Genomic DNA, 15,122 nt, shown 5'->3' on the forward strand with positions numbered 1-15,122 from the left:
CCCCCCCCCCCCCCAAAGGTCAGAATCTGTTCACGCATTCTTGCTCACGCTACTTTACTTTTCTATTTCTTCTCTTGAGTTATATTCTCTCCACTAACTGTTATCTGAGGTTCTTCTTAAGTTTTGGACAGGTCCTTGTGCTACAGTAGACCCCAAGACAATCCCATTGATTCCACTAATGGTTGTTTGCACACAGACCTCCCTGATTCCAGCAGCAGAACTCTTTCCTCACTTTAGTAGGTTTAGTTTCTAATTCTGGCTACTTGCTAAATCTGTTCAGTCTTCTTTCTGACACAGTCCTTCGTTTCAATTTTGATTATCACTTGATATTCTTTTATCTTAGTTGCTGCTTTCATCAAGTTACTGTTTTCACATCCTGCTGATAATTTTAAGTCTGACCCTTGAATTAGCCTCCAATTTTTCTGGAATACTCCCAACAACCTAGTCAATTCAGCCAGGTTTTACACTTTCACCAGGTTTTGGGCCCTATCGGATTATCCTTACTCATGTTGCTGAAACATGTTTTATTTGAGTACTGCTTGACCGACAGTCCCAGATCACTGCTGCTTATTCTAATCCCAGCCATTGGGTAATTGGATAGCCACCACACTGACATCTTAAGGAAGGAATCTATAACACTATAGGACCTCTATCCATTGCAGATTGAAATAGCTTTGTTGGATATGTTAGACCTTCAGGATTTAACCCTATATATATATATATATTTTTTTTTGGGGGGTGGGGGGGTACCATCAAGAAAGGCCACAAAGAAACCAATTGACCAAATTTCCATCATAGAAGTAGTTATAGACATATAAGACATGAAAGCGAAAAGATTAATGTTTACTAGGGACATCTTACATCTTGCCAAAACCCGAGGATCACCACCCAGTGGATAGAACTCTATACCGGCTGACCGAACAAAATTGCAGAAGTTAGCATGAGTTGCCAATCTAACATGGTGACCGAATTCCTGCAGTTCAATAATTGTAAACAGTAAACCAGCATTGTTTAATACCATAAAAAAAGAATATATTGCACGTAACAAGATCATCTTTCCTATAAATTTAGAGTGACAGTGATGCAACATGTAATGCATAATTGCCATAAGGCTTTATTAAGGCTACAAGCTTTTAATTAATTACAGACAGCCAATGTATGTCTAAAAGACTACATAGAAGGTACCCATTCTCAAGAATCGCAGGCCCAAAGACCAGCATTGAAATCATACCCTTTATGATGTACTCTCACATTTGGTTTCCTCTAGCAATAAATTCTTATCCACCATAAAATATAAAAATAAAAATGATTTGGTTCAGAAGCTTTATGATACACCAGAACACACTACTCATGTCTTTTTTTACCAAAATAATTACAATGAAAAATATAAAAGCAAATAATTTTCCAATACCATAAATGGTTGCCAAAGAAGAAAGTGAATCAACCCAAGTTACTAAAATGGAAAATACAATAACCAAAGCAACGAACCAAGATCAACTACAAAAAGGTTGAGAAAAATAGACCCAGAACTCCTAGCCCCATAGAGATAATAATTAGCTTTCAAAGATTCTCACATTCTGGTTGACTATCAGACCAGGAACCCATGAGTTGCATGAAAATCCTCTTCATGTCTTCTTGATGTCTTAAGATTCTGGAGCAATGCAGGAGTTAATTGAATACAATTAGAAAAACCTTAGGCTCCAACATGATGTAAGGAACATAGTTAGATTGGATATTGGAGTAATTTAGTTATTCTTGTAATTTGACTAGGTTCTTTGAAATGGGGAATTACTATTGAGTTTTCTTTTTTTTTTTTTTCGGTCGGAAGATTAGACTAGGAACGGGAAAATGGTTGAGATAACACCACACACTTTTCGGACCGCCTGAAATAGTTTACTTGATGCAACTGCTACTTAAATTCTCCAGGTCATCTGGAAATAAAATCTGTCTGTTTTAAGCCTGGTTTCAGTATTGCAGATATATATACAGCTTGCCAATGGAAAAAAAACCCAGAAAAATGTAATAAGGGGACACCCTACCGGCCTACCCACACTATTATCTAAGTTTCCAGTTTTTTGGACAACCAAACAGAAGACAATAATAATAATGAGGAAGGAGGAATTTGATAACAAGCACCGGTACAGGAGATTAGTAGGGAAACTCATTTACCTTACTGTTACTAAACCTGGCATATCTTTTGCTGTTGGAGAAATTTCTCAATTTATGGAGTCACCTAAGAACACTAACTAGGAGGCAGCATGTCGAACCTCAAGGTATTGTCAGGGTGCTCCAGGTCAAAAGGGCTCATTTACTGACCTCGTCAGCATATTGATTTGGTTGGATATTCTAATGCAGACTGGGCTGGTGATGACGATAATAGGAGATCTATCACAGGTTACTGTATGTTTATTAGTGGCAATCTTGTCACATGGAGAAGCAAGAAACAAATGACTGTGGCTAGATCCAGTGCTAAGTGTGAGTATAGGGCCACGGCTCATACTGCAAATGAGTTTATGTGAGTGAAATCATTGCTTCAAGAGTTAGGGTTTCACGTTACCAAACCAATGAAGATGTTCTGTGATAATCAAGTTGCTATCTACATTGCCAATAACCCGTTGTTTCATGAAAGGACTAGAAGTTGCTTCTCACTTTGTGAAGGACTCGATAATGAGGAAGTTGATTGATACTCCATTTGTTTCTTCTACAGATCAGTTGGGTGATATGTTTACCAAGCCTCTGTTTAGTTCTTCTTTCCAGAAGAGCCATTCCAAGCTAAGCATGGGTAATTGATATGCTCCAGCTTAAGGGAAAGCATTAAGTGTATTGTTATTATCTATTGTTAAGTGTGGCCACAGGGGGTAATTTGGGGATATAGTTCTGGTTTCTATAGTTATTTATGTATTGTTTACTAATTTGGTTTGTGTTAAGGGTATACTTGCAAATTCTCTTTTAAAATAATATACTAAGCATCATAAGGGCTCATGGTTTGACATTCTGTACAAACCGTAAGTCTTGTTTTCTCTCCGGACCTGCGGCTCTGTTCTTCTCTTGCTTTGTGATAATGGCTTCCTGTGTTTGAAATGTCTCAAGGGTCTCATATAGTATTTGCAAAAATCCAGGGAAATCTCACCCCACAGGTGCCTTGTAAAATTAGGGGCATAACCCATCAGGTATGGAATTAATGATAACCAAACCAAACCAGCCCATTTCCATCCCTAAAGGCACTGGAAAATGCAATGTAGAGCTATTATACAACATATACATCTCAGAATCCGAAAGCATAACAAAGTTGATAAATATACATTAATGATTCATTAGTATGCAGAAGTTCTAAATGGTTCCCATGTGATTCTGCCAGCCAGACAAATCAAAAGTGAAAGCAAAGACTCGTAACAAACATGCCTGAAGTCTCTTTGCCATAGCTAGGAAAGGTTGAACATCTCCTCTTGTACCAACCACAAGTATGGCAATTTTCAGTATTGGAATTGATTTATTGCATCCAATAGTGGAATCTTCAACAGTAGGGGGTGTTTGATCAACAGCATCAAGCTCCAGCAATTCTGACGCTACAGGTGCACTTCGAGCCATATCAACCTCAACAGTTCCATCATTTTGGATTTTGACCAGGTTCACTATCAATTTTTTCTGAGAACCAATAAAACTAGTAGTTTTAAAGAAGATAAATACAGAATAGGAAGTGCTTAACATATGGGAGATGACACAATAGAACATATTTTAAAAGTTAACCAACAAAAAAACTGACAGCAAGGAAAACATTGAGCTGGTAGAAGTAGAAAAATTGTAAGATACAAGGATGAGGAAATAAAAGTTTAGATTTTATGTGTGCTTGACAAAAGAAAATGGAAACTAGAGAAGCACAATACATCACAGGCAAACACAGATGTATAACAGGATGCAACATGAAATCTCACACACACTATACATATATATATATATATATATATATATTGGAATCAAGGTTCAACAACTCGTATTTCGGTCTTGTTTCTGTCAAATCAAAATTAGCAAAATTTTGACCGAAACAGTGCACTTTTTTGCTTGGTCATTTCCCCGGGGGGGGGGGGGGGGGGAACGGCCAATGTGACCAAAACTTCAACTAAACAGAACATTTTTCTGACTGAAATTATGTTGCTTCTGGGCTCCTGTTTCGTTTCAGGCATGTTGAAACCTGCGAAATTTTGGACTATGATTGTATTTGATCAGATCAGTTCTTTAGTCATCTTACATCTATTGGTCTGGTATTTTTGGGTTGCCTTAGTCCACCATCAAGGAGTTCCCTTATGTCCGCCTTCCTTTGGAAATGATCTGAATGTCTAGATTCCTTCAATTAACCAGATGTGCAGCTGTTTGTCTTCCCAAGGAGGTCTTGGCTTGCAAAGAATCAAGTAGTTCAGCCAGTATTCTCAAGCTGATTTGGAAGCTCGTCACCAAGAAGAAAAGCATTTCGGTCAATTGGTTTACTCAGGTCTTCTTTGCACTGCTCCTTTGATCTCTGATGCGTCCTGCATCTAGCATACGATTGTGAAGCTTCAGCCTAATTTCCAGCCATGTAAATGATGGTACCTCCACCTCCTCTTGGCTCAACCATTGGCACGTGCTCCTCCATGTTATTTAAAGTTCGGGTGTTTCCAAGCAGTCCATGGTTTCCAAACATCATTAGTCATGATGATTCCCCCCACCACCTTCTTCCTCTCCCCTGCTTTCCGTTGTCTGTAATGCCTTGCCTTCCATTGCCAGAAGGCCTCATTGTAGGGGAGATAATGTTGTTTGGTCTATACCTTCTTCAAGTCTTTTTCAACTCTAAAGCAACTAGGGACTTCATCTGATCTCGTGGCTTCCTGCCCTTTTGGCTCACTCAACTTAGTCTGGTTTAGGAACCACATTCCTCATCACAATTTCACTATTTGGCAGGCCCTCTCCAGCTACCTCCCCACGCAGTTTTTCCTCATTCATCGTTAGAATACGGTCTCTCCTTCCTGATGTCTTTGTTGGAATGCTTTGGAAGATGTGGACCATCTCTTTTTTGCATTTTCCTCTTCTATTTGGAAAGGACTCCTGGCAAAACGCTAGCCAAGGAGTCAAAGGATTCTCCCATTCCAGAGGAAATGGATTTGGGTGGACATGACTTTTGCTGTTAAATCAACATGTGATGTAGTTGAGTAAGCTTGTCTTTGGTGCCGCTATTAAACATTTATAGATGGAGTGTAACCTCAAGAAATGGTCCTCTAGTTTAGATTCTTCCAGCATATTTGGGACTGCATCTCTTTAGATATCATAAGCAACTTATCTTTGGCCACCACTTGTTGTATCGATTCCCCAAGGAATAGGCATAGCAGCGTGTCTTCGGAGTTACTCTCTCCATTCTGTAGTCCCCCTCCTCTCCTTGAGGATTGGGTTTTGCTTCATTAGCCTTATTGTTCTCTAATGTTTTTCTTCTCCCTCTTTTTAAGGGCTCCTTGTATCTCCTTTCCTCTTTGGTGATGAATTTTTTTTTTCACCTGGGAAAAAAAAAACTGTATAGCAAGTCCTTTTAATCATGTTACAGCAAACACCAACAAATATGAAAATAAACAAATATAGATCCGCACAACACACAAGGATTTGACAAGGTTCACACACCGATGTGGTGTGCTACGTCCTCGGGCGAAGAAGATGTTTCACTATGTAGAAGAGAGGTTACACCCAAACAGCAGCGAGAAAATTCGCTCTGAAACCCTAGCTCAAAAAATCCCCCCAAATTACAACTGCTTGCTCAACAAGACGATAACACATTGTTGAGAATGATGATAATAAGGGATTAGCGCTAGTTTCACTAAGCCGATAGGGACAATTCTGTCCTATCAGCCCATGGTTCTGTTTTAGGGTTAATGAATTTATGTTGAGGGTACTCTTGTCATTTTTAATTATGGTAAAATATATAAAATAAGGGGAAACAGGTTACTCCTCTATTTGGGAGTCTTTCGATCGCATCTCTCTCTCTCTCTCTCTCTCTCTCTCTCTCTCTCTTCTCTTCTCTTCTCTTCTTTTCTTCTTTTCTTCTTTTCTTCTTTTCTTCTTTTCTTCTTCTCTTCTTTTCTCTTTTCTCTGGTTTGATTACAGGTATCTGGGATTGTAACATGGTATCAGAGCCTCTTTGATCAAATCAAGCTTTTCAAAACCCTCCCTGCTGATCTCAGTTTTGCACTGAAATCTTCTGGTGTGCAGCCACCTATTGCTGCATCTACTATGTATTAAATCACATGGAGTGATTTATTTAGTATATGGATCGTGCTCTATTGGTACTATGTTGAAGATTTGAAGACCTTGGACCGCAGCCATCTTCTTTTTTGACCTAATTGATTCCTGCAAGGGCTATAACGCCAGTCGTTGTGGTTCATGTGTGGTTTGCTGTTTTTTTGGTATTTCTGCAACTCTATTTGTCTACTTTATTTTCGGTTCTCATGGCTGAGACCAAGTCTACTACCACTATGACTACTGCATCTGCCTCGGACAATGTCAATGTCCAAATTACTTCTATTAAGCTCAAGGGAAGCTCGAATTACCTACTTTGAGCTCAATCTGTGAAGGTTTATCTTATGGCCAAGGATAAACTTAAGTATACTACTTCTGATTCTCCTTCATCACCTGACAAGGGTTATGATGAATGGATGAAGGAGAATGCTTTGATTTTAATCTGGTTATAGAATAGTATGGAACCAGATGTCGCTGCCAATGTCATGTTTCACTCTACTGCAAAGGGAGTATGGGACGATTTGAAGGAAACTTACTCTCAAGAAAAGAACATAACCCGTATCTATGATATTTATGAGAAGTTGTTCCAGTTTCGCCAGTCTGATAGATCTCTTTCAGAGTATTATAGTATTTTCAGGGGAATGGTTGAAGAACTTAATGTTTTCCAGCCCTTGACCACAGACATTGACAAATTGAAGGCTCAACGGAATGAGTATTTCGTTTTCAAATTTTTGGATGGTTTGAATAATGATTTGAAGGCAGTGAAGGGCCATTTACTTGCAGGCGATATTGTTCCTACTTTGAATGACACTTATTCGCGACTACAGCGTATCACTTCATTAACTAAATCTGATCATTCTTCTAAAGATAATTCTGCCTTCCTTGCCAACCGTGGACGTGGTCGCGGTCGAGGAGGGGATCATGGATCGGCTGGTCGAGGTTCTAGTGGACAGCCTTCTAGTTGTGCAGCCCGCCAATGCACTTATTTCAGGAAGCCCAACCATACTATAGAGACTTGCTAGGCAAAGTATGGCAAGCCAGATTGGGTAACCCAGTTAGCCAATCATGCAGTGTCAGATGATGGCACTGACACAATGTCTTCCGTTGATGCTAAACCGAGACCTTCAGGAGATTCATCTACCAGTCTGCACGATGACATCAATCAGTTACTCCGACGCTTGCACAATCTCGAGGCATCCTCTAATACATCCAATGGTGGGTCTACATCCGCTGCCACCTTAGCTCATGCAGGTACCTCAGCCCTTCTTACCACTACCTCTACCCCCTGAATCAATGATTCAGGTGCTTCTGCTCATATGACTAGTAAGTCATCACTTTTTAAGACATTTTCCTCTAGTACCAGTTCTACATTTGTTATTTTAGCCAATGGTGCTTCCACACCGATTCTAGGCCATGGTATTATCTCTCCTACCCCCTCTCTAAATTTATCTTCTGTGTTACATGTTTCACAATTTCTATCAGGTCTTCTTTCTGTGAGCCAGCTAACTAGTTCATTAAATTGCTCAGTAACCTTCTTTCCCTCTTACTGTGTTTTTCAGGATCTTCACACAAGGAAGACGATTGGTGGAGGGTGTGAAAATGATGGTTTATATTATCTCAACTGTGGCTCTCCTACTTCTTCTGCTGCTATTACTACTGTCGGGGATGTGACCCCTTTCCAATGGCACTGTCGTTTAGAACATTTATCTTTGTCTAGGTTGAAACTTTTATTTCCTAATTTTAAGTTTGTTCTTAGGTTAGAATGTGAGGCATGTGAGTTAGGCAAACATCATCGTGTGTCCTTCCCATCTCGCTCTACGTTTCGTAGTCCGTCTTTATTTTCTTTAGTCCATTCTGATGTATGGGGTTCTTGCAGAGTTAGTAATAGATTTGGTTTTCGCTATTTTGTGACTTTTGTGCATGATCATTCTCACCTTACATGGCTTTACATGTTAAAGGACAGATCTGAATTTTTATCTGTGTTTCAACAATTCTATAATGAAATAAAAACTCAGTTTGGTATTTTAATTAAGATTTTTTGTTCTAATAATGCTCTAGAATATGCTCAAAATGATACTTCTGATTTTTGTGCTAACCGTGGGATGATACACCAAACTAGTTGCACCTATACCCCACAGCAAAATGGGGTAGCAGTGCAAGAACCGACATCTTCTTAAGGTAGCTCGAGCTATTATGATTCATATGCATATTCCTAAGAATTTTTTGTGTGATGGGGTTTTGACTACATGTCACTTGATTAATGGCATGCCATCTTCAGTTCTCTCAGAAATGTCTCATTTTTCTATTATGTTCCCTACTTTGCCGAGTTTTCTTGTTCCTCCCCGAGTCTTTGGGTGTGTGTGTTTTGTTCATAATTTGCATGTGCAAGTAGATAAATTATCTCCTAAGTCTACTAAGTGCATTTTTTTCGGTTATTCACGTACTCAAAAAGGGTACAAGTGCTATGACCCTATTACTCACAAGAACTTTGTTAGTGCTGATGTGACTTTCTTTGAGGGCACATCATTTTTTTCTCCTCAAGTGTCCCAATCTGGTATGGAGTGGTCTTCTCCATCTTCTCCACCCATTCCCTCTCTCATACCCTTCCATGATGTTCCTAGTGTCAGTGACTCACCTCTCCTATAGGTTTATCAGCACAGGAAGAAGGTTGGACAACCAAGTGGAGAAACCAATACTCCAACTGATTCACCTCCTCCCCTGCCGCCTTCCTTTGGTGAAGCTCCTCCTCCTTCTCCGCCGATGACTTACCAATTGCTCAAAGAAAAGATACACGTTCTTGCACTCAAAAAATCTATGGTTGTGTATCCTATTGATAATTTTGTTTCCTTGTCTCATCTTCCTTTCCCATCCATGGTCTTGCCCTGTCTCTTTCTACTAATCCTATTTCCTGCACCCATACTGATGCCCTAAGTATTCCTGGATGGAAAGCTGCCATGGATGTAGAAATGGATGCTCTGTTGAGTCGTGGTACTTGGAGTCTGGTAGATTTACCTCCTAGCAAGGATTTGGTGAAGTGTTGCTAGGTGTACACTGTTAAGTACCACTCTGATCACTCTATTGAGCGGTTGAAAGCCCGTTTGGTTGCCAAGGGGAATACTCAGACATATGGAGTTGATTATTTTGAGACATTCTCCCAGGTTGCTAGACTGAACTCTGTTCGTCTACTTATTTCTCTTGCTGTCAACTTTGATTGGCCCTCGTTTCAGTTGGACATCAAGAATGCCTTCTTGTATGGTGATCTATAAGAAGAGATATATATAGAGCAACCTCCTGGTTATGTTGCTCAGGGGGAGAATAAAGGTCATGCGTGTTGCTTACACAAGGCTATCTATGGACTTAAACAATCCCCTCGGGCATGGTTTGACAAGTTCAATGCTACCACAGTTACTTGTGGATTTTCTCAGTGTTATTCTGATCATTCTGTCTTTGTTCGTCGCAGAGGTGATAAACTGGTTGTCTTGGTAGTTTATGTTGATATTATTCTTACTAGTAATGATGAGGTAGGAATTTCTGAAGGGAAAGCTTATCTACAGCAACACTTTCAGACAAAGGACTTGGGCCAACTTCACTATTTTCTTAGGATTAAGGTGATCCAATGCAAGAAATTGATTAGTCTGTCTCAAAGGAAATATGTGTTAGATCTTTTATCTGATACTAGTATGCTTGCATCCAGACCTGTTGATGTCCCTATGGATCCTCACCAAAAGTTTGGTGTTAATGATGGCGAACCTCTCTAGGATGTGCATCAGTACAAGAGTTTGAATGACAAGTTAATTTATCTTACTGTGACTCGTCCTGACATCTCCTATGCTGTTAAAGTCCTCAGTCAGTTCATGCAGTCTCCTCAGAAAGCTCATTAGGATGTTTTCCGTGTTCTTCGCTACCTAAAGGGTGCTCTTAGAAAAGGGTGGATCTATCATCCTGATCGGCATATGGAACTAGTTGGCTATTCTGATGCTGATTGGGCTGGCTCTGCTAGTGATAGGAGATCTACTACGGGTTATTATACATTTATTGGAGTTAATTTGGTTACATGGCGTAGCAAGAAGCAGACTACCATTGCCCGATCTAGTGCCGAAGCAGAATACAGAGCTATAGCTCATATCACTGCTGAGTTGATGTGGCTCCAGTCTTTACTCTTGGAGTTGGGATTTTCAATGACTAAGCCTATGAAGATGTATTGTGACAACCAAGTTGTGGTATACATTGCTAGTAATCCGGTCTTCCACGAGAAGACCAAGCACATAGAGGTGGACTGCCACTTTGTTCGTGATGTTGTTCTGAAGAAGCTGATTGAGACCCTTTTTGTTCCTTCATCAGATCAGTTGGCTAACATGTTCACCAAGTCTTTTTTTGCTCCTAGTTTTCGTAATGGTTGTACCAAGCTGAGCATGGGTGATGTGTATGCTCCAGCTTGAGGGGGAGTGTTGAGAATGACGCTAATCTGTACAGTTTCACTAGGCCGATAGGGACAATTCTGCCCTATCAGCCCATGGTTCTGTTTTAGGGTTAATGACTTTATGTTGAGGGTACTCTTGTCATTTTTAATTATAGTAAAATATATAAAATAAGGGGAAACCTACGAACAACCAATTCTGATAGCAGGTTACTCCTCTTTTTGGGAGTCTTTCGATCGCATCTTTCTCTCTTTTCTCTTGTTTTCTTCTTCTCTTCTTTTCTCTTTTCTCTGGTTTGATTACAGGTATCTAGAATTGTAACATACATTATATACTCCTCCAATCGCAGGTCGATCCATTGGGTTGCAGTCATTTGGGCCCAACCCTCTGCTTCCATCACAGATGTCAGAAAAAATAAATAAATAAAAAATAAAAAAAAAATTCATTCAGGTCACCACCAAAATATGTCGAAGCGGGTCATTCTTCAAAATGGGTCAAGAATTCGAGACAAACTTAACAAATCAAAGGATCATAAATTCATTGTTAAGTTATCATATGGGTAATTCTATACTTAGAGTAGGTTTTATGGTTTTATTTCAAGCCTTTAGTCTATAGTAGTGTATTAAGGGTATACTTGTCTTATGCCTGGTTCGAAAACTCGCCGAAATCTTATCTGGCTAGTTTTGATATGGTCGAAATGAAATTGATGTCAAAATCTGAGACCATTAATATTTCAGTCAAAATTCCGACAAAATGCCGGTATTTCGTACCTTATCGTTTCATCTTGCTGAAATGCTACAACAACTCAGCCTTATCCTAACTAAATGGGGACGGCTATATTGATCCCTACAAAGATGACAAAATATTCATACAAATAGTGAAACGAAAAGAGCACAACAACAACTCAGTTCTGGTCGAAATTTCGGCCAGAACTTGGCCCATCTCTCCAGGTTTGACCTGGAGAGGAGGAAACTACCTAGAAACTTGGATTTTTGCCACAACATCACCTTAAAATGGTGGAATACACTTCTAGGGGTTGCCGCATCACTCCAAAGAGATCAGTTTCTACTCACCAGTGAAGATTTAGCCATATTCAACAGATCTAGGTATACTTTTTCCCAAAAATTATTTTATCTTTACAAAAAAATAAAATAAATACCTCTTTTTTTAAGAAATTTTCATATTAAAGTGACCTACACCATAGGATAGGTTACCTCCAGTATATAGATGAGTCTATTTATAGCAGCTGTAGAGGACTATGTTCGTTTCTCCTCACACACTATGTTGTGGCATGCATTTGTATTTAGTTGGAGGAAAATTCACAATCGGATCCATCAGACCATGAGTGGACTTGATCCAACACGTCAATGTTCATATTAATAGACAGCCATACTACTCACTCTCAGTTAGGGGTGTCAATCCCATGCCTGAACCGACATAATCGATCGGGCTTGACCGTTTGAAGACCGGCCAGACACACCAATTATTAAATGCCTCGGGCTCAGGCCTGACCCAATTATAAACAAATAACAAGGTGCAAGGGGTAAGCCTGACGGGTACCCGATCGGCCCAAACCGTTTACAAGCACGACACGTTTAGCCCAACCATTTATATGTGTAGTTTTTTTTTGGTAGAATAGGGTATATTGATATTTTTATTCATTATTGAATGTAATTAAGTGTAAACTCTTTTCTAAATTGTTGATGATTTAATAAAATATATTAAAGTTTATTAAATCTGGGACAAATAAATACTGTTTCAAGCCCGTTGAAGGCTTCATTGGTGCATTAGCCCATTTAAGGCCCGATTACGACCAGATTAGGAGAAGCCCGGTTAAAGCTCGGAACCCCACCGAGCCTGACACGAGATCGACTCATTCCTTAAATAGGCAGGTCACGATGCAAGAGTACAAGTTCACTAGGCCCTACCAAAACCGGTCCGGCCCAACCGATTGACACCCCTACTCTCAATATTGTATTGTTGGGACTTGGGTGTCTATGTGAAATGTTCTTTGTAGTTTGTCCTTTGTACTATTTCATAACTAATTAGTCAATATTATGTTTCTCCGTCCATGGTTGGATGATATACTTGTTTTACTTTCCCATTCTGTTTTATGGTACTAAAACAATGTGAAAAAATATTACATAAGTGTACAATAGGTTTCGACGTTTACTGTCAAATAAGGGGGGCAAATCCAAAACTTCACTGTGTAACTTTTTTTTGCAATATGAAGGTTTATATATGTTTATTTAGCGTAAAACAAGGTTTCCCTCAAGTATCGGAGCATACTATGGTCGTTTGCACACTGAAACAGCCATTCGAAACAACAACAAAAAAAAAATGCACAATTTTTCCGAAATTTCAGTAGTTTCGAATTGAAGGAAGCGAGTTTTAAAGATTGGTGTCATGTACATCTTTCTTCAAGTTATAAATACAAGTGAGGCTTCATGGTTTGGTATTCTGACCAAACCCTAAGCCTGTTTTCTTCTTCTTCTTCTTCTTCTTCTTCTTCTTCCTTCTTGTCTTTCTCTTCTCGTATTAATGCCATCTTCTTTTCTTTTGCTCTAAAAGACTCTACTTAAGGGTTTCTCTTTGGTGTGCACATATTGCTGCAAGTTCCTACTACGAAGACCTAGTTTATATCAATGAAAAACTAGGTTTTGCGCGCTTTACACCATATTAGTTCTTCTTCTTCAACAGAAGTACCCTGTTTTATGGGTTCTTTTGCAACATTCGATATCTTATTATATTCCTGCTCAAGTCATCAACTTTATTGAGTTTTCTTGGGCATCTTTGGCCTAATGGTACTACTTATTAACCCATCTTGAAGCTGGTCTAAGGTTGGTTTTTTTTCCTCAAATAAGTTCAGTTCAATTGTTACTCAACGTGGATTTTCATAGTGTTATTCTGATCAATCTATGTATGTCGTTGGGTGCTCTCAGGTATTTTCTTGGTATTAAAATCCTTTGGAATAAAAAAGGGATTAGTCTCTCATAGAGAAAATATGTCTTGAATCTTTTATCTGAGACTAGTATGCTTGTTTCCAAACCAATTGATACATTTATAGACACTCACCAGAAGTTTGGGATAGATCATGACGAGGAGTTTGATGATAGTCACAGGTACAAGAGATTGGTAGGGGAACTCATTTACCTTACTATTGTCAGACCTCACATATCATTTGTTGTTGGGGTCATTAGACAGTTTATGGAGTCACCTAAGAAGACTCACCGGGAAGACAACATGCTGAATTTTAAAGTATCTTAAGGATGCCCAAATGCAAACTGGGCTGGCATTGAAGGTGCTCAGAAATTCACAAGTTATAGTACATTAATTAGTGAATCTTGTCACATAGAGAAGCAAGAAGCAGAAGACTGTAGCTAGGGCTAAGTATAAGGCCATGACTCATACAGTAGCCAAGTTAATGTGGTTGAAATCATTGCTTCACGAGATGGGGTTTCCGGGTTTCTAAACCTATGGAGATGTTCTATAATAATCAAGTCTCTATCTATATTGCCAACAACTTGGTATTTCATAAAAGGACCAAATACATTGAAGTTGGTTGTCACTTTGTGATGGATGTAGTAATGAGGAAGTTGATTGATAATCCAATTGTTTCTTCTACATATCAGTTGGGAGATATGTTTACCAACCCTTTGTTTGGTCTTGATTTCCGGAAAGGTTGTTCCAAGTTGGGCATGGGTGATGTATATGCTCCAGCTTGAGGGGGAGTGAAAGTTACCGCAGGGGTATTTCTGTACTTAAGAGTAAGTTTTATGGTTTTATTTCGGGTTTTATGGTTTTATTTCTGGTCTTTAGTCTATAGTAGTGTTGTAGGGGTAGATTTGTCTCATGAAAATCACTCTATAAGTTATAAATACAAGTGAAGCCTCACGGTTTGTTATGCTAACCAAAATATGAGTATGTTTTCTTCACAAAGACTTGGGGCTCCTCTTCTTCGTCTTCCTTCTTCTCTTTCTCTTCTTGTGCTAATACTGGTTACCTGTGCTCGGTCTTGTTTCCATCATGTTTACATAAATGTCAGCAGACATGAATTCAGATGCAGGAAACTGCATAACAAGCTCTTTTAATCAGAGAATCATATAGTCATGTTGATGTAATCTCAGCAGACATGAAGTCAGATGCAATAGAGTGCATAGACAAATGCACATACTACAATTCAGATATTTACCTTTTCACTTTCTGACAATCTGTCCAATTTCAAGTCTCGCTTTGAACTTTCCTTTTTCTCTGTCTTAGACCTAAATAACAGAGCTTCAGGGCTCTCAACAGACAGATCTTTGTGACCAACCACTGGTGCAGTATCAAAGTGCTCCAAGCCTTCAAGAGACATCGTTTAGAATCAGGATTTGTATAATACAAGTTTTACATAAATATTCCATTTTCAACCATTATAAAATGGGATCAGTAAATTGAAAAGCATGGAAGTTA

At 39.1% G+C, this 15,122-nt stretch overlaps 1 protein-coding gene across 4 annotated transcripts in view; it reads right to left on the bottom strand.

Moving 5' to 3' along the window:
• Nucleotides 1-15,122, bottom strand: part of LOC122061822 (sterol 3-beta-glucosyltransferase UGT80B1-like) — a 32,036-nt gene that overhangs the window by 15,538 nt on the left and 1,376 nt on the right. For 3 of the 4 annotated variants that reach the window (XM_042625312.1, XM_042625313.1, XM_042625314.1), the window contains 3 exons: nucleotides 14,863-15,011; nucleotides 3,403-3,645; nucleotides 862-973 (listed from right to left, as the gene is read on the bottom strand). In XM_042625312.1, the coding sequence (XP_042481246.1) occupies nucleotides 862-973; nucleotides 3,403-3,645; nucleotides 14,863-15,011 (504 nt within the window). Of the gene's footprint in view, nucleotides 1-861; nucleotides 974-3,402; nucleotides 3,646-14,581; nucleotides 14,741-14,862; nucleotides 15,012-15,122 lie in introns of those variants that run through there. The other variant, XM_042625315.1, reaches the window with a different exon arrangement.

The sequence above is a fragment of the Macadamia integrifolia genome, chromosome 14 (assembly GCF_013358625.1).
Source record: "Macadamia integrifolia cultivar HAES 741 chromosome 14, SCU_Mint_v3, whole genome shotgun sequence".
NCBI lineage: Eukaryota > Viridiplantae > Streptophyta > Magnoliopsida > Proteales > Proteaceae > Macadamia > Macadamia integrifolia.